Here is a 19,821-nt window from a genome sequence, read left to right as displayed (position 1 = left end):
TGGAGGACGACAGCTTCTTCAGCACCTGGATCACACCGCTACCGTAACCGCGATTGGGCGACGTCGTGTACTCCTTTGAGAACCTAAAAAAAAAAAGAGCATTTTTATTTCATAAATTAAGAGACATTTTTTTTACACCTATGAGTTAATACACAATTAGAGAAACAAAATAGCAACTGTGATAAAAGAACATATAGATGAAGAAAAACATCTCTAGTGGGAAAGAAGGGAGCATACAAGACAGGAAGGATACGGAGAAGAGAAAAAGTATATTAAAATCGCACTTTTATAGACTGGGTTTTCTGTGATGTCGCCTAAGTCTTAACTGAATTTGTATTAATGCTTTTTTACTTTTATTATTTCACCGTGTATTACCTTGATATTTTAACTTTTTATTTTATCTTGTAAATGGAATGTTTCTTGTTTTATATTGTGTTGCTATTGTGCTATTTTTAACGTACTATACCATTTTTAAATTAGGGATTTTAGTTTTTATGTAAGCATCTTGTGACACTCTTAGTCTGAAACTATATACTGTAAATACAAATATTTTTTAGTATTCATTGAAACAAAACAAAGCTTAAGACAGTGATGGGGAAAGTCCTGAGTTTATGAAATTCACATATAATGTTATTCTAATTGTATCCCTGCTGGTGTTTTTTTTTTTAAATCACCGCTTTTGTGAGAAAGGAATGTGAGGATTAGAGATGTCTCCGTGCCAGGAACCGGTTACCAGTTATTATCCACAACGCCACCTCGCCGATTGTGAGGATAATAATAACTTGTTTTTGGTGGAAACCTTTGGAGTAAGATAACGGCCTGTGAGATCAGGATGAAGATATAACAGCGAACTAACATCTTTAACATACTTTTAAAAAATCTAAGAAGGCATGTCAAATGTTCATCTTTTCTATCTCCATGCAAGTAAATACTGGTGACTTTTAACTAAATTTGGTGTTGGTTTTTCGAGTGTTACCTGTGCGCCATGTCCCTCTCATCATAGCCGGTTCGGGTCAGCAGAGACTGGGCCACACAGCGGGTCATGGCTGTGTCATCGCTGTATTCCAAGATTCCTGAAACAATCCAAGATCGAACAAAAATATAGATTAAGTAAAACAAATTATTGTAAGGTAAGGTAAGGTGGAACTTTATTGATCCCTCGGGAGGTCTCCTTCGGGAAATTGTATTTTTCAAATAGCCACAGCAAATACAGCAAATTTTCATAAAAAATAAATCAAAATAAAATAAGAACAAGAACAAAGAGAAATAAAGTAGGTATGCAAGTAATTTTTATTTGTATAGCGTTTTTCTAGACCAGGGTCACAAAGCGCTTAAACAATCAAAACAATATTCAATAAAGTATATACTTTAATAGGTCAAGATAAAACTGATAACACAACAGGAGTTCCAGAAAATCAAGGAAAAGCCTGAACAAATAAAACGTCTTCAGATGTTTCTTGAAGTAGATCATCAAACACAGAGAGAGATGAAGATCGTTCCAAAGCTTAGGAGCAACAGCCTGGAAGGATTTCTCTCCTCTGGTCCTGAACCGTGTTCAGGAACCATCAGTAGATTCTGATCCACAGACCTCAGAGCCCGAGCTGGGGTGTAAGGCTGGATCAGATCAGTGATGTAAGGAGGAGCCTGACCATGAATAGATCTGAAAGTAAGAACCAGAATTTTAAAGTTGATCCTGAAAGAAACTGGAAGCCAGTGAAGAGTTTTAAGGATCGGAGAAATGTGAGTTCTTCTACTAGAGCGGCTCAGAATTCTCGCTGCAGAGTTCTGAATCAACTGCAGGCGAGACAGATCCTTCTTGTTAAGACATGAAAACAAACTGTTACAATAGTCCAGGCGAGAAGACACAAACGCATGGATTATAAGATCCAGATCATGTTCCGACAATATTTTCCTAAATTTAGAGATTTTTCTCAGTTGAAGGAAACAGTTTCTGGTCAGTTTTCTGCAATGTCAAACTAGAGACATGTCTTTATCAAATACAACACCCAGGTTTCTCAGGCTCAGTTTGACAGACTGACCTAAGTCACCCAAGTGTGTTCCCTCTACTACGCTCTGTGTAGCTGGGATATAATACACACCTATACATGTTTATTACACACTATTATAATTGGTCCAAAACATACATCATTGAATCTAATGAGGTTTGGTGTTAGCATGGTTAGCATCACACATTACTAGCATTTTTTTTTTTTTTTTTTGCAGAACCATATTCTAAAAAAAATCTACCGTCTCCTTTAGCTTCGTCCTCCAGACTGTTGAGGTGCTGCAGGACACTCTCCGTGGGGACCTCCTCCACCCCCTCGAACTCTCCGCCGATGCAGTCTCCGAGCACCGCGGCCACCAGCGCGCCCCTGAAGCGGGACAAAGAGGCCGCTGCTGCGCCGGCGCCCACCACGCGAGCTCGTACGGCCGTCGCCGCCATCTGTTCGCCGAGGACGGGCTCGATCTTGCAATCGATCGCCGCCGGGTCCGCTTCGCTTATCGATCGGGACGTGATTTCAATGAAGGTGACCAACAACAAGTGACGTCACCGCGGGCATCGTTCGCTTCCGGACTGAGTCCGTTGAGACGCGACGGTTGAACATAGATGTACATAACCTAGACGCAAATCCCATGCAGGAGTCAACGCTCACTCATTCTATATCGTCCACATCTATGATACTCCTTTTTCAACCGCACTAGTTTATTTCTACTGAATGTACTTACATTTGTTTTACATTTCAAATTAAAAGTAATTAAATGTCTATGACAAAACACATATTCTATATTTAGCGTATTTGATAATTCCAGCCACGTTGTTGTATCAAACCATTAAAAAAAAACATTTACATTATTATTTTCTGTACTTGATTCCCCTCGGTAAAATCATTCAGAGATTTCCTGATGTTTCTTATCACATTTTTGCTGATGACGTCTTAAAAAGAAGGATGTGTCTCGCCTGCAGTTGATTCAGAACTCTGCAGTGAGAATTCTGACCCGCTCCACTAGAATAACTCACATTTCTCCGATGCTTAAAGCTCTTCACTGGCTTCCAGTTTCTTTCAGGATCAACTTTAAAATTCTGGTTCTTACTTTCAGATCTATTCATGGTCAGACTCCTCCTTACATCACTGATCTGATCCAGCCTTACACCCCAGCTCGGGCTCTGAGGTCTGTGGATCAGAATCTACTGATGGTTCCTGAACACGGTTCAGGACCAGAGGAGAGAAATCCTTCCAGACTGTTGCTCCTAAGCTTTAGAATGATCTTCATCTGTGTTTGATGATCTACTGACTCCTTTAAGAAACATCTTAAGACGTTTTTATTTGTTCAGGCTTTTCCTTGATTTTCTGGAACTCCTGTTATGTTATCAGTTTTATCTTGATCTTTAAATTATAAACTTTATTGAATATTGTTTTGATTGTTTAAGCGCTTTGTGACCCTGGTCTGGAAAAGCGCTATACAAATAAAAATTACTTACTTACTTACTTACTATTATACACTAGTTCAGGTCTGTGTTTACGTTACCCAGAACCCTCCCTTCCCGGCCACCGTAGTGTGCATTCGATGGCACTGTGGCTGCTGCTGCCAAATGGATTTTTTTTGCGGTATCGGTGGAATAAACGGTCAGGAAAAAAAAAAGCCAACTCGTTTTATTTTACCTACACACGAAGTATTGCCTGCGACACACGTTCATATTGTTAACCTCGGCTTCCGTTGTTTTGCCAAAGTTTGGGCTAAGCTAGTTAGCTAGGGCTAGCTTGTTTTTTGTGCGTCTTTGACGTGAACTATAGGGTAAACACTTTTTATTGTTTTATTATTTGCTTTATCTTGCCCTCAAATGATATGATTTGGCAACTAAAGCATTGCGTGAGAAAGCGTGTGCATGAGCTCTCTTATGTCTGATAGAAGTTTAAGGTTGTGGGTGTCTTTTATATTTTCTTTTATTATTATTTATTATTATATTTTATTATTCTTTGTATATACTTTATTGAATATTGTTTTGATTGTTTAAGCGCTTTGTGAACCTGGTCTGGAAAAGCACTATACAAATAAAAATTACTTACTTACCTCCTTTTAAAAAATATGAACATAACATTTTTGTTATCAACCGGAAGAAGCCATTAAACTGGTATATTGCTATCACAACCAAATTGAATTACAGTATGAAATTACAGCAAGTTTCATTTATATCGTTCCAATATTTTCAGATCAAACGCTTGGATTCAGAAGCCACTGGAGTCAAGGATCTGCTCCAGCCGACCTACTCTGAATGACCACCAGCAAGCAGTCCAGAAGGATTCTGGTTTTTACAACCTCCCTGAATAAGGATGTCGGCGTCTGCCATACAACCGTATGCGTTGGACCCGGAATCCGACCCTGAAGATGAAAGTGCACAGGAAGAGTTACCCGTGCAGCAACCGTCTGTGCCAGATGTTCCTAAAACGTAGGTTTACACTTAGTGTTAGTGTGATTATCACCTGCTTTATGCTAGTCTGATTCTTTTTTTTGTTTTGTTTAGGTGCCCGGCGGGGAAGCGCAGCGAAAGTCCAGCAGGAGCAGAAACTGTACCCTGTAAAGTTAAGGTAATGACCCACTTAACAAGCAGTAAATAAAGGGCAACTAATGTGTTTATTTGCGTTTCTCCTAAATTAATCTTGGACATCTATTGTGCGTCCATAAAATTAAATCTTGTTTACCATAACCACACCCACTGTCAATCCCGGAGGTCTCCACCTCCAAGGGACTTGTTTGATAAACAAAGCGGGGTGTGATTACTGGCTGGAGGAGGAGTAAAGACCATTATTACATCATAATGGACTCCGATCTCGTAACATCTTGTTCGCCCAGATTTCAGACGGGGGAGAACTTTATCAAATAATAACTTCCAAACATCGTCAAGATGATGGACTTGCTGCGTCTTGAAGAGCAAGACTTCAATATATGAAAGTCAAGAGAGTTGCGTTTCATATTAGTTGCCCTTTAAGTGTTTTGAGTGACACTTTAAATTCATATCTGTATGAGGTCATGGTTTTCACACTGAAACTGAAAGCGTTTTTTTTATATTATCTGGCCACATTAACACTTATTTGATTTCAAATTCAATGCACTTTCGACGCCATTTTTTTGCATTTGCAAAGTCTGGACAGTGGAACATGTGATTTTTTTCTACTATGCTGCGCGACAAACCCGTTATGCCGTCAACTCCTTCCATGTGGAAAACGTCACGACAACTACCATGGTAGGTTTTACCTCTTTAGCTCACATAACAGCATTTTAGTGTGATAATGTAGTTATTATATTATGTTTATTTAATCATGCAACACAATACAATTGTGTAAAAAATAATTTGTTAATATCGATAAACGTGCGGAGACCTGCCGTACAATTTGACTGTATGCTTATTTGTGCAGCTACGATAAACCTGTTTGTTTACAAACATATTGTATGGTATAGTAAAGTCTGTATAACTGATTGTATTTACGAAGACGAGCAGTGACTTATATTTGAAAACAATGTAGATATTTGATAGCTATGGCTATAAGGTGCTTGGTTCTGGTTTTCTATTGCTTATTTTGTGTGTTATCTCATCTCATTCTTCTAGTTATTAATTCATACAAGTCATTTTCCACATCGAAATTAACTGAAAGGACCCGTCTCCTCATTCATTACAGGTGGCTGCTCCATGGAAAAACTGCATTGGAGCTAAACTCGACACAGGGAAAAAAAATCACCTTCAGTTTCTGCAGATGTCTGACCAGCAGTTGTGTAGTACACCTTTGTGAGCGGCATGTCTGCATCCTCACCCACGTTATTAAACCTCTAATGGTCCATGTTAATATTTATAAATGTTATTTATTATGGGTTTCATTTTTATTTGTTCAGGCTTTTCCTTGATTTTTCTGGAACTCCTGTGTTGTTCTCGTGTTATCTTGACCTTTTAAGTATATATTTTATTGAGTATTGTTTTGATTTGTTTAAGCGCTTTGTGACCCTGGTCTGGAAAAGCACTATACAAATACAAATTACTTACTTACTTACTATTAACATAAATTACTTACTTACTTACTTACTTAACCCTGACCATTGTTGAATAAAACATGCATTTAAATGTCCAAAAAATCTACAGTATCGATTTGACGGACACTTAATAAACCTAATAAAGTTATCCACATTTAAAAAAGCAACTGCTTTTTCATATTTTATTAACTTTATTCTGTCCTGTGTTTTTTCGACATGCATTAGGATGCAGTAGTAGTACATGATTTACGGTAATAACTCAGATCCTGACCGTATGGATTTTTATGCGAGCATTTCTACCTTTTCCAAAAGAGATCGTAAAACGACGATATTTGAATCGTATCGTCACATTTAATCGGCGGTTGTTTAGAGTCCAGTCGAGCATCCGAGGGGGAACCGCGACATGCATACATCACCCAGAACCCTCGGAGGTGGGTGTTCGGCGGCTGCAGCACAATTCAAACATGGCGAACTCGGAGGAATTTAGACTTAAGCGTGTCATGGTAAGGGAGGGAGGGAAAAAGGGCGTTTAATGTGTAGCTTTTAATACAAGAAAAAAAAACTCGATTTGAAAACGCGATCATATCAAGTGATGCATCTTCAGCCGTTCTGTGCAAATCGAAGCTAAGCTAGTTAGCTCCGGGACATGCAGGGCTAGCTTGTTGTTGTGTAGCTTTGGATGAAACGCTGTCGGTTAACATGTTGAATTGTGTTGTTATTTTATATATATGTCGCTAAAATTAACGTGTAAAGACAACGCAAATGTCGCGTTAAACGAGTGTGCAGCGAGTGCGTTGGTCCTTGAATCTGTGTGTAAAAACTCTCGTGGATTTGCTAGCCATGAGAAATTGTATTTAATTTGATGCTTTTTTAAAGGAATTATCTTTATTCATTTATATTATTATATGACTGCTATAAGCTAGTTATAAACGTAACGAAGCCAGAGAATTTTGTTTGAGATGCACATCATTTGAGGGCCTTAAATGGAGGAAAAACATCTTTCCCAAATAGTAAAAGTATATTTGTGAAGGGTGTTGTTGTTTTGTCTGAGGAGAGGTTTCAGAGAATGGTACCTGCCAGAGCATCTTCAAGACTCTTGTGGAACCCTTTGGTGGCTGCTGATGTGACCCAAGCCCTTCTGAGATAATCTTTGAACATCGGCTTTTATATTTTTATTGTCTCAGCCTCGCAGATGTGGTTTTCCTACCCATATATATTCACTTCATGATGCAAAACTGAGTGAAATAAATCACATTTATTCTCCAACTATTAAGGCTATGCGTTAGATCTTCAGTTAAACATTTAGTTTGGGACCTCTTGGGATTCCCAGATATACTTAAAGAGGAATGTGAGACAATTGGTTTTGTTTGCAGATGTTATTTATTCTTTAACATTGGGTTGGAATAATGGGAACACATGATCTGACTTTCATTTTCCACGATTCGTTGAGATTGGTCGCTCCATATAAATGGTTTTAATGCCTAATTTTGTTGGCGTTCCAATGCGTTGACCTATATTTTCATTTATCATTCAAGTCCAGTGTTCCCTGAGATTCCCGAGTGTTATTGATTTGTTACATTTGCCGTTGTACCTTCTAATCACCAACCTAATCTTTTCTGTCTCGCATTTGTGGTACTGCCTATTTTTCAGTACAATACAATGATTTTTTTGGAGATGGCTTGGATCAGCTTGGGTGGATCTGTGATTGTTTCGGCCACGGCACAGCCTTAGTACCAGCTAGTGGTGAGGGAAAGTGTTGCAGTTGGCGGACATCTTGTTTTGTGCAGCTATTTCTGTGCTGTTGTGTAATAACACTGGTTTTCCTCTAGAGGGAGCAAAAAAGAGAAATTGAAACCAATCCCACCATTTCATCTTCTTTCTTGATTCATCTGCATAACTGGGCATCATTGTCTGAAAGCTTCCTGCTTTGGTGGATTTATTTCATATCGATAAGGATTAGGTTTTGAAACGTCAAGGTGAATTAGCTCCTTTGTTGTCACGTGATAATTGGGGAAATTATTGTTAATGGTTTATTTTCTAACGGATGTTGTGATTGAAGGAAATGACAAGTTAATCACCGCTTTTCTTCACGTTAAAGCATTTTTTAATCTCCTAAAATGACTTCGAAACGTGAGAAAATGTTCTTCCAGAAACGATGGGACAACAACGCATCAAACTTTCACTGCTGCGTTCCACAATGCACAGCGACATCCAAGTTAAGCTCGGTGTTGAGTTTCCATAAGTTCCCAAAAGATCCAGAATTGAGGAAACTATGGAAAGCCAATGTAGGGAGAGACAATTTGCTGCAAGTAAACCTCGGCAGAGTCTGCAGTCAGCACTTTGTTAGTGGCGACGTAGCCGAGGCGCAGTCCATCGGTGGACGTAGGCGTCTGAAACTGGGAGCCATCCCGGTGCTCTTTCAGTGGAATAACTTCACAGTACCTGACCAAATACCTGGAGTTTCCAAGACGATAAAGCCCTCAAATGAAGACACAACTCGGACTATGAACGAAGCGGAGGTGGAGAATGAAAACGAGGATGAGCTTCCCAGTGATGCCAAACCTGCTGTGCACGATGTGGCTCTGAGCCCCACTAAGGATATTCCTACTGAGACGAAACGGAAGAAAATTGCTGTTGGATGTATTGATGCGGTGGAAGAATCCTCCAGTTCAGATGATGGAACGTGTCTCCTCACAGGGTAAGTTGAAAACTCAGCTTCTAACAGCTAAACTTGAGTCAATAAATTGTATGGCTTTGATTCATGAACAAATGTACATCTTATAATTCTATTTTGTCTATCTTGCGTTATTCAGATCCCCAAGCCAGGCTCAATTGAATCAAGAAAAGTCAGAAACACACAAGATTGTGAAAGACACACAACCAGAGTCTGCTGCTCAGACTGAAGTTCCTCATTCAACTGCTGCTATGGTAAAGTTTCTTTTAAATTGGTAATCACCAGGTATTATTAAAAAAAAATCTTTGAATTAAATCGTGAAAATTGTCCTTTATTGTTGACTCTTTCTTCCTTTCACTTTTTGGTTTTAACCTTCACTCTGTGTCATGCGCGGATCCAGAATACACCAGTCAACCATCACAAATCCCGCTTAAGACTCAAAGGGGTGATTGAAAATGCTGTCGTAACGTTTGTCTCTAGGATGTATTACGAAGGATGTATTCTTTCAACAATGCGCCCTTTATCCGTCTTAAAGTTTGTGACTCGTCTTGTTCCTCTTATGATTATTTCTGCCAATTCCTTGCACTTTGACTTGCCTTCCTGAATAGTCAAAATCTTTCATGACCGTGACAAAGTTATATTAATCTGTTTTTATTCAGAGATGATTTTGGGAACTGTGGAGGGGGTGGTTCACCATGTGGGCAGGATCCATTTAAAGCTGTACTTAAATGTAACCATACATTTATTTTTTTAACGTCTCCACTGTATGGTATCAAGAGCTGAGACCTGTAGATTACATCAAATATTTGAGATACTCTTGCCCTAATTTCATGTGTGGATGTCACAAGGAACTGGTTTTCACAACAACCATTAATACCTTTGAAATATATTCTATTATAATAGTATCGTTAAAAAACAAATCATTGAGTCATGTTTTCAAGTAAATCCTTTCGTACTTAAATACCGGTTTCAAGTTATAAATTGGAGCACTTTCTTCGCTTGGCTTTATTGTTCCAGAGAAAATGATGTTTTGATCAAAAAATACAGATTCTTGAGTTACTGTATGCAGTTACAACACTGCAAAAAAAATAAACTACTTGAAAATGCCAAATTTGGGTCGGTAAAACGAAAAAACATACCGGTACATATTTGTCCTACACTTGTGTATTGTCTCTTCTCTTCGAATGATCTTCGAACAATAACAAGGATTTCTAACCAACAACTATTTGGTGCAATTTGTATGTGTAGAAAATGCAAATATATTGATAAATGATGATTAAAAATAGACCATATAACAAGAACGAGAATACTAATATGCTATCATTCAAATTTAATGATATGTTGAATCAAAAACATTCCTATACTTTGCAATGATGTTTTTTACTGCATCTTGAAGGCCTTTTTTGTACTTTACAAAAGGTTTGCCTGCACTAAAAACCAAATGAGAAAGAGATATATTGCTACAATTGACCATTGTCTTTCCTACAGAATGATGAGCATATGTCCCAGATGTTCGACGAAGTGATGGGTTTGGGAAAGTTCGCTGACTCCCCCAGAAGTTTTACCCCCGCATTGAAGAGTGGAAACCAGGCTGTTGCCAAGGCCGACAAGACCCCGAGACCACCAGCCGCCGACGACAGCAGCGACAGCCGACAAGACGACGGCTGGGACGAAGGTGACGAAGACCAGTCGCTTCCACGAGCCTCTCCCCCCGACCGCCCGTCTGTGCTCACCAAGAGTGGGAAGGAGGACGACAGGATCGATGGTCTTCCCACGTTTGTGCCGGAGGATGACGAGGAGTGGAACTTTTCGTTGCCGGTCGGTTCACTGGAGGACACGGACAATGTGAAAACGAAACAATCCAGTGAGGGCAATGATGGGATGAGCAAGAAGAAACGCATCGAGGACAAAGAAGAAGAGCTGCAAGGTCGGAACGGGACCAATAGATCTCCAAAAACCTCTAAAGAAAACACACCTGAGAACAGTAGAGGTAATCTTTCTAGGTCAAACTTTTTGTGTATTATCTAGGGTTGTGTATGGCAGGAGTCTGGCAATAAGATACTAAGTAACAAGGATATATTTGTAGTATTTTCTGAGTACTTGACTCTGGAGTTGCAGAGTTTACAGACCACATGACTTTTGAGGAAATCATAACTGCCTTCTTTATTCTTGAAACCAAAACACGTCCTAATATTGGCTTTAAAAGCTTGCTCGAATCAGCTGTATCCTCTCATCCTCAGTCACCTATGGGTCCTCGCAGGATTTCTTGGCGCTAATAATTTTATTCTACACACCCTAAAGAATAAAAGCGCAATGATAAATTGCAAAATATGATTTGAAAGCCAAAAAAAAAGAAGAAAAGAAGTCAATGTGCTGTTGAATATCAATAACGGTGCCAAAATGGGTTGTGATTTATCCTTATAAGAATATTCTTCACTACTGACTCCTTTAAGAAACTTCTTAAGACGAAACTTCTTATTTGTTCAGGCTTTTCCTTGATTTTCTGGAACTCCTGTTGTGTTATCAGTTTTATCTTGACCTTTAAAGTATATACTTTATTGAATATTGTTCTGATTGTTTAAGCGCTTTGTGACCCTGGTCTGGAAAAGCGCTATAGAAATAAAAATTACTTACTTACTTACTTACTCTACTCACTACCTCACCACAAACCTTTAATGTAAGCCATAAGGCTGAATCCTTCTTACACTCTGTAACTGTTCATCTGTTCATTCTTGTTCTCTGCTCTGGGTTTAGAATCGGGCAAACTAAATCGACTGGAGGTCACCGATGACAGCCAGCGAAAAGAGGTGAGTCTGATTAACCAAAATCTGAATGTCAGTGCTTGAAATAATTAATATCTTGATAAAATGACTCGTCGAAGGCCACGTCTGCGAAGGATCCACGCACGTCTCCGACTGTGAAAATTAAAGACGAACCGGTCGATGAGGGTTATGACGCGGCTCTGCTGCCTCAGGGATCCGCCGCAGAAATCAAAGAGGAACTGGACCAAGAAGAGGTAAATACTCATAATCAGGTATAGCGAAAGTAATAACTTGCGGCCAGTGCCCTTTGAAAATAAAATCCACAACTAAAACAAAAAAAGAAATACTTTATTAGTTTCACTCTTCTCCTTTTCACGTCATCAAAGGTGTTGCTCTTCTTAAAAAATAGGACACTCTTATTATTGATTTAAAAGATTTGGTGAAAGAACAGAAACTAAACTTGTTTTTCTCTTCAGGCGCAACTGAGGATCAGCTCTGTCTACTCTGTTCGTGGCGCAAATTCCTTCGCCACCCCGATCGGTGAGTTTTCCATGTCCTTTTTTTTCTCAGAGCATACTTGTACACAAGTCCCCTCAATGGCAAGATAGAAATATATATTCTGTGAGTAGCTGTTTGTACTATGAATTTGCAAGGTGTTCATTATGATGATGTTGGATGTTTGAGTATTTAAAAGGGTTTATATTCATAAAAAGTAAATCTCAAAGCAAACTGGTTCAACGTTTATGCTGTGGTTTTTTGAAAGAATACTTTATGCTTCCACTTAAAATCCATTGTTGTGTTAATAATGCTGAGTAATGAAAGTGTTACAAATCCTTTGTGGATTTGTGGACTTTTAATTGATACACTGTGGAGACAATTAGAGCTGATTTTCTCTTATTACAAGAATATCGCATACATTCATTAAACGCCACAATCAAGCTTAAAATATAGTTAATTACATTTTTTACATAAATATTCTTCTTATCAAGGCTTCAGTACAAGATGGACTAAACGCCTAAACGAATATCTCTTCCAGAGCCAACACAGTCTAAACTGGAAACGCTCTCGACATTTACCCTTATTTATGGTATATTGTTGTTCTTTAAACTCCTGCCACACACAAGCATAAAATATTGACTTCTTCTTCTGACTTTCTGGAACAGTTCTTGTTGTGGCTTAGATACAAGAGGGACGTTATAGACGAACATTATGGAGGTATTTGGATGTTTTGAAGTGTCTCTTCGGAGGAGGAGTGTCTATTAGGCGACAGTTTCTTAGTTAAATTGAACATACATTTTGGTCTATAACTCTAAAAAGGAACAGATTACTCTGAAAAGAATCCCAACCCTTGGTGGACATGAGGGTGAGTAGAAAATGAGTGAATTTTTGGGGCGAACTGACCCTTTAACAAACAACCATTAATGAAACTTAAAATAAATATTTATGAAAAATTACTATAGACGTTTTACTAAATAAGGTGGTGGCAAAGTTGTAGTACTCCAAGTACGCAGAAGTATTTCCTCTAAGTCTGAATTCTTTACGTTGTAAATCAAGTATCACTTTATAACAACAGTCTCTTTTCTCTCCCACCCTCAGTACCAGTACCAGCACCAGCACCAGCACCACCGCCGGCACCGGCACCAGTTCTTGCTCCAGCTCTGGTCGCGGCCCCTGCTCCCACTCCAACTGCCATACTGTTCCCAGCGAGAGGTGGAACCCTTCTGCAGGCCGCCCCCCTGAAGCCCACTCTGTCTCTCTCCACTTCTCCTGCTATTGTATCAGTAGCATCTTTACGTCCTCCGCCTCCTCCTCTTCACCCCATTCCAGGAAGTGTCCACTGCTCCGGTTGCGCTAAGGTAAAGCTTAAATCAACTTTATTAAAAAAAAAAGGCGAAAACTGAAAACTTTTCACATTTTATGGCTCTTAGGTTCTCCTTAAAGGTCAAACAGCGTTCCAGAGAAAAGGGTCAACGCAGCTCTTCTGCTCTACAATGTGCCTGACTGGACATCTTCCTCCCGCCAACAAAATAATCTGTCGATCCTGCTCCCAATGCAACAAGTGAGTAGATTCCCCGTCTGACTTTTAGACGGTGAAGTAACGGATCGCTCTCTCAAAAAACAGGGAGATTTTACAGCCGAGGGACATGATCACGATTCCCACCGAGGAGAACACCTATTCGTACTTCTGTGGCCAGTTCTGCCTGTCGGTCTTCAGACACAAGCACAAGCAGTCCGACAAGCTTCAGGAAAAGTGGATCCCGGAGAATCGGCTGGAGAGGAAGCCGGAGAAACCGCCGGAGAAGCCGCCGGAGAAACGTCCTGAGCGGCCGCAGGAGCGCTGTAGTGTGTGCAGAGTCTTGAACAAGGTAGGGATATGCAGTGTGTATTTGTATGGATAGTGGTGTAGATGTATAACTAAGATATAGAAGCAATTATTTAGACTCCGCATATTGCACGGCGTTTGTCATAATTTCGCTCATGCTTGGTCAGATCGAGCACGAGGTCAGCCACCAAGGTCGCCTGCACAAGCTCTGCAGCGACGCCTGCTTCGTGACGTGGCGCCGAATTCGGCAGTTGGCCTTGAACGTGTGCGACTGCTGCGGACTTTACTGCAGCAGCTCCTCGTCGTCCTGCCAAACGCTGAGCCTCGAGAACATGCAGGTCAACTTCTGCGGCTTCACCTGCGTCAGCACCTTCGCACAGGTAAGCGTGTTTTTTTTTTTTGCACGAATCCTGCCGGGCACCAAAAGCGTGACCTCGTTTTGTTTTCGTAACAGACCTCGAAGAAGATCATCGACTGCGCCAAGTGCCGGAAAATGGTGGTGGTGTCTTCGGCCGTCCTCGATCGAGACTCGAAAGGAAAGGTTAAGCTTTTATGTTCGCAAGTGTGCGCGGAACGAAGTCGACCATCAAACCACTCCCTCGCCGGTGAGAGACGCCGATGAGCTTTAAACTAATGAGCGTATTCAAGTCATGTTTTTAACTCTCTGGCTCATTTCTCTCAGGAGCGTTGTTTCCGTGCAGCCAGTGCAAGGTGGCGGCGGTGCCGCAGTTCCACCTGGCCATGGTAGATGGCACCATTCGTAACTTCTGCTCCCACGACTGCATCTCCACGTTCAGAGTAGCGGTACGTTAACGCCAAGAGTAACAAGGAAAGTCAATGAAGAGGCGCCGTTTATTGAGAGGTCGAACCAACCAATCAGAGTCTTGATTTTAGATATGTAGAGACAAGAAAATTCAATAAGAAGATCAAGAGAAATGAAATGAACAGAACCAAGATATTTCACTGAAAGTGTATTTACACCATACACAAGTGATTATTTTTTTATTTTTTTATTATTATTATTATACATTGCTGTTCCAATCCACCATTTTTTCCTCCCCAGCAGATTGACCTACATTTTAATCTGCAATTTAAGAGACTGATAAAACAACTGTATTCCTGATGTATTCATTACAGAAATTTGGGACGGACGTGGCCAACGGAATCTTGTCTCCAAAAGAATCTGGCAACAAGGAACCCCCCAAACCAGCGCCGGCTTCCGGAGCCACATCGGTCCCTTCTTTCGCTCAAGACCTTCAGTCTTCAGTCTCGTACCCCGGACACCAACACGTCAATTCCTCAGTGCCTCCGTTGGTGTCGCCCTATCCCGCCATGTCGTCCCCCTCGGTGCCCGGGCTGGGCCAAGCCAATTCGCCCCCTAACCAGACGGAGCACGGCGACCCCTCCAAAGTGACCTGCCATCACTGTAGCAAGCGACTTTACACTAAACCTCTGCTGCTCAGTTACAAGGTCAGTAACTAAGATCCCGTCACTGTAAGTCCTGAATCTGATGGTTTATCTCCGCAGAGTCGAATCTCGGTCTTCTGCTCGTCGACTTGCTGCGAGCTGTACAAGAGACAGAAGAACGTCGTGGCCACATGTGATACTTGTAGAGATGAGAAGATTCTTCACGAGGTGATGAACTACAACCAGCAAGACATCTTCTTTTGCAGTGAAAGTGAGTTTATAAATTCATCTTTTTTTTTAAATTAAGACCTCTTTGAAAATGAATATATTATGACTTATGGTTTGATCTTTTTTTAAAACTGTAGTAGATACTTATAAAACTCTGCCTGGGTTTCTGTATAAAATGGTAGAAACCACGAGTCTTTAAGTTAGGTTTTTAAATGTCAGAGCTGGAATAGAGAAGTTCATTGAGGTTGTGGTTTCAGATAAGTGTTGCCAGATCTCAATGACTGTCTAATCTAGGTAAATCTCTCTGTCACCAAGTTTGAACAATGTCACAGCACTTGACCAGAGTTGTATTTGAATGTATTATTGTTACAATAATATTGTTGTGTTAACTTTAAGACTCAAGATCATTTTTATATTTAGGTTTTATGCACATAAAACCAGGTGGGTTACAGTTAGTAACAAGGGTTCTATGAATGTATGAATGTGTTCTCTCTCTATCGGTTGTATACAATTACATTGTAACACAGTTAATCCATTTTCATTATTCAATTTACCACCTTTATGAATTAAAATCTAATACATTTAGGAAATGATACCCAGATCTTGTCCAAACACGACATAAAACCAACCTTACAGAATAAAACAAATTGAAAAACTAAGCTCCATTATGCAAGTAAGTAAGTATAAGATGCCATAAAGCTATTTTCCATCCAAAAGAAGCCTGATTGGGCAGAGATATAGTACACCTGGCATCCCACACGGATGTATTTTTTTGACACCTCAAAAGTCCTGACTTGCTACTTGATACGTTTCTGTTTTCAGACTGTAAAGTGCTCTACAGAAGCGGGCAGACGTCCGGTAGCAGCGATCATGTGTGGCGTTCCTGTAGCTATTGCTCCTCCTTCAGCCAGAAGATGCTGCACAGCCACTACGGAGGCAAGATGGAGGAGTTCTGTAGACCACACTGCATGTCCCAGTTCACTGTGCTCTACTATGGGGTAAGAAATGAGACTTTGGTGCTAATGTGTGTCCACTGGATCTGACAGTTGTCCATCCACCTTCTCTCCTCCCTCAGATGGGTCGGTGCGACAGCTGCAGGAAACAAGGATATCAGTCGGAGAAGCTCCAGTGTTTGGGTTCGGTCCGTAACTTCTGCAACATCACTTGCCTGCTGCACTACTGCAACATGTACTTTGAGAAAAGCCACCACGGCACCAGTAACGGGACGGGAACGACGCCACAGAATCCACACGGTAAAGACTTGTTTTTTTATGCCGTTCACCCTGTCTTGAAATTTGAATTATTTATTTATTTATTTTGTTCTCCAATCAGCACCAACTCAACCCAACGACTCTCCCAAGATGAACCCCGTCATCGCAGACGTGGTGTCTCTGGCTAACGGCTCCGCCACGCAGCCCAGCGCCTCCACCGGTGCCGCTTTAACTGGTGAGTTGACGTTTTTTCCCTTCACTTCGTCTAGCTGTCAATCATCATCTCATGTCTTCCAGGGCAGTAAAGCTCATGTTCTCCTCTTGCAGGTTCCACCACTGCCTTCAGTACTTCCACTTCTAAAGTAAAGAACCACGACCATGTAAGTCCGGACTAGGTTTTCGTCTCGGGTCTTGTGACAGCAATTGTATAAAATGTGTTTTTTGATTTCCAGGCCAGTACTCAGACTGACGCCATGCGCCTGCCTGCGCCTCGCCGACGACAAATGAAGAACAAGTCAGTCCTCTGTCGACCTTTCACCTTGGACCAGGAGAGCATGTGCCAGTTCGCCTCAACTTCCACAGATTCTCCAGGTAAAAACAAACGACAGTTTCTCTATTAATAGTTAGACATGAGTGGACGATTTAATATTGGTCCTTGTTGGTGACTTTTATCTGTATTGAATGAATGGTAGCATCTTTGATGCTGAAACTCTTTTTTTTTTATTCTGCTTTAATTAACAAACACATGTAAAAAATACTGCAGTGTGCAGATATTTTTGCAAAAGTTTGTTCCGATAGATAATTCTTAATCTTCCCAAATCGCTATGGCAACCCCACTACCCTTGCCCCCTTCTAAGCCTGTTCCCCCCCAAATCCCTGCACCAGTCGTCCTTACCTGGTCCGGCTTCAGGATCCGACACCTCCATCTAATGAGAAGTTGAGAGACAAAATATAAAAAAACGACAACTTTGTTTCTTTAAATATATTGAAGGAGAAAACTAGGTTTTAATATAATGCAAAATATTGTTACAAACGCGGTAAAGAAAGTTAGAAACCTGCAGTGCGATGTGTCAGGGTCGGGATTCTTAAGCTTAATTGGTGGACGAAGCTGTTTTCAGGTCACAATTATTTGCGGTAAATATGAGGACTCTACACGTCTGATGCTGCTATTATTGGGCCGTCCTTTTCTGTATTTTAGTCTGAAGTTGTCTAAGCTGGCGGAATAAAGGCCAGGCCCTCTTCAAACATATTTGCGACCCTCTTTTGGGTCTCAACCCGTCAGTTGAGCACCACTCAAACTAGACCAAACCTAATGACAGGTCTCCTGTTCCACCCTACCTGCACCCTCTTCTTCTCCCTACACTCAAGATCACGGGTGTCAAACTCAATCACACAAGAGGCAGAAATCTCTTTTTTTTTTTTACCAAACTGTCTTTCACAGGATTGTTTTTGATATTGTCTTTTAATTCTCTGAGTCTCAATCATATCGATTCACTATGTGTTCATCCAGCAAACAACTCCCATCTTTTTACTCCCACTGGTATAAGTGTTGGCGTAAATAATATCTCTACCTTATCTTATCTTAAGCATATAGTTCACTATTTTAACATGAACTTGGATCAACTTTTTATCGAACCCACATAGTATGACACATTTTTGAGTTTGACACATGAACTGTATTTGATTGACGCCCAAATACTTAACTGCACTGTCACTTTCCCTTCTGCCTCCCTCTCTTCCTCATACATCCCTCGCTTCTACTGACTTTCATCACCCCAGCCTCTGCACCACTGCCCCCACTAATCTAAAAAACTTCACATTTTGTGTGTGTTTATTGGGAAATATTGTGCTTTCTTATACCTTTGATGAGATTTCAAGCTGCTGCCAATCTAGTAAAGAATCTGGAAGAAATCCCACTAGATAATTTCATTTGAAAAGTAGGATTTAAAAGTTGGTTCCACTAGTTTAGTTTCATCAACTCACCACTTTTTTTATCAACCGATCGTTGGTCCGTTTGTTGCTCACGACAAGATGTTTGAATAATTGCACCAGCCTTGCAAGATAGACCGTTACAACCGGAGCCGCCGCCGCCGCCGCCTGCCGAGACGTCCACTTCCCCTCCCTCCACGCACAAACCTCAGGCGCTCGCCGGCCTGCCCTCGCGCTTGACCGGCCGCCATTTTCTGGGCAAGAAGGAGGCGGAGTCCAGCTGCAGGGTCTGCTCGCACCTCAAGAGAAAGAGCGCCGAGGAGGACGAGAAGGAGGTGGAGAGGAAGAGGCAGAGGACGGAGGAGACGGAGGGTAGTCGGAAGGAAGGAGGGGATTCTGAGCCAATAGAGAGCCGGACTTCTTTTTACTGCAAGACCTGTTCCGGGGAGCCCGGCCTCTGTCCCGTGCCTTGTTTCGAACTCTACCACACCAGACTCATCTACAAAACAGCCGCCGAGCTGGAGGCGTGAGGTGAGTCCACACCTGGAAACTGTTCTGTGACTAAACACTCGTAACTATGTCATATTTAGAATCACGGTTGAACTTGATCCAATTATGTTGTCGTTGATGACGATTATTCATATTATTTTCAATATATTATTGACAGTGACTAATTGAACGTTAATAATCGGATAATTTTGTTAGTTTCAGACTCTTCAAGGGCAACTAATGTGTAACTTCAACTCTACCGACTCGCTCGCATGTTTCAAATGTTGAAGTCTTTGTTTATACAACAAGTCCCATGGAGGCGGAGACTTCCTGGATTGATGATGCTGCGCTAACAAAGCATGATGCTTGACCAATCACAGCAAAGTGGGTGTGGTTAGGGTAAAAGATTTTAGCATGAGAAAATCCAAGTGTTTTCAGTGGCTGAAGTGCATATTATTTTCTGGAGATAAAATCTTGTTTACCGCAACCAAACCCACTCTGTTGCTATTGGTCAAACATCAAGGTTTGTCATCACGCGTTATAAATCCCTCCAAGGGACTCGTTGTATAAACAAAGCGGGGTGTGATTACAGCCGGCTAGAGGAGGAGTGAAGCCATTATTACGACATAATGGACTCCGCTCTTGTAACCTCTCGTTTGCTGGGATTTCTGACGGGGAGAACTTTATAAAGTAATAAGTTGAAAAACGGAGAGAGGAAGACTTCAACATTTGAAACATGTCAGAAGAGTTGAGTTTTTTAAAATTTAAAATCCAAAA

The 19,821-nt window shown here is 40.9% G+C and overlaps 2 protein-coding genes across 7 annotated transcripts in view; one reads left to right on the top strand and one right to left on the bottom strand.

Moving 5' to 3' along the window:
* Positions 1-2,573, bottom strand: part of adprs (ADP-ribosylserine hydrolase) — a 3,715-nt gene extending 1,142 nt beyond the window's left edge. Inside the window, exons 1-3 of the mRNA XM_087779774.1 lie at positions 2,248-2,573; positions 977-1,073; positions 1-83 (exon numbers count right to left, since the gene is read on the bottom strand). The exon at positions 1-83 is cut by the window's left edge and continues 125 nt beyond it. Coding sequence (XP_087635900.1) covers positions 1-83; positions 977-1,073; positions 2,248-2,443 — 376 coding nt within the window. The 5' untranslated portion in view covers positions 2,444-2,573. The remainder of the gene's footprint in view (positions 84-976; positions 1,074-2,247) is intronic.
* Positions 2,574-3,545: 972 nt separating this feature from the next.
* Positions 3,546-19,821, top strand: part of LOC148060308 (zinc finger MYM-type protein 4-like) — a 28,036-nt gene continuing 11,760 nt past the window's right edge. For 2 of the 6 annotated variants that reach the window (XM_087780027.1, XM_087780022.1), the window contains exons 1-22: positions 3,546-3,626; positions 4,212-4,447; positions 4,523-4,586; positions 8,172-8,719; positions 8,835-8,949; positions 10,184-10,685; positions 11,450-11,502; positions 11,577-11,711; positions 11,934-11,997; positions 13,054-13,313; positions 13,386-13,516; positions 13,580-13,823; positions 13,948-14,160; positions 14,235-14,385; positions 14,463-14,584; positions 14,918-15,250; positions 15,308-15,458; positions 16,238-16,413; positions 16,491-16,668; positions 16,748-16,861; positions 16,954-17,006; positions 17,079-17,217. In XM_087780027.1, coding sequence (XP_087636153.1) covers positions 4,332-4,447; positions 4,523-4,586; positions 8,172-8,719; positions 8,835-8,949; positions 10,184-10,685; positions 11,450-11,502; positions 11,577-11,711; positions 11,934-11,997; positions 13,054-13,313; positions 13,386-13,516; positions 13,580-13,823; positions 13,948-14,160; positions 14,235-14,385; positions 14,463-14,584; positions 14,918-15,250; positions 15,308-15,458; positions 16,238-16,413; positions 16,491-16,668; positions 16,748-16,861; positions 16,954-17,006; positions 17,079-17,217 — 3,862 coding nt within the window. In that variant the 5' untranslated portion in view covers positions 3,546-3,626; positions 4,212-4,331. Of the gene's footprint in view, positions 3,627-3,724; positions 3,796-4,211; positions 4,448-4,522; positions 4,587-5,141; positions 5,243-5,675; positions 8,720-8,834; positions 8,950-10,183; positions 10,686-11,449; positions 11,503-11,576; positions 11,712-11,933; positions 11,998-13,053; positions 13,314-13,385; positions 13,517-13,579; positions 13,824-13,947; positions 14,161-14,234; positions 14,386-14,462; positions 14,585-14,917; positions 15,251-15,307; positions 15,459-16,237; positions 16,414-16,490; positions 16,669-16,747; positions 16,862-16,953; positions 17,007-17,078; positions 17,218-19,821 lie in introns of those variants that run through there. The other 4 variants (XM_087780024.1, XM_087780023.1, XM_087780025.1 and 1 more) reach the window with 4 other exon arrangements.

Source organism: Callionymus lyra, chromosome 18 (assembly GCF_982586985.1).
Source record: "Callionymus lyra chromosome 18, fCalLyr1.hap1.1, whole genome shotgun sequence".
NCBI classification, from domain to species: domain Eukaryota; kingdom Metazoa; phylum Chordata; class Actinopteri; order Syngnathiformes; family Callionymidae; genus Callionymus; species Callionymus lyra.
The sequence above is the reverse complement of the archived record's forward strand: the minus strand, read 5'-3'. Positions and strand labels throughout refer to the sequence as shown.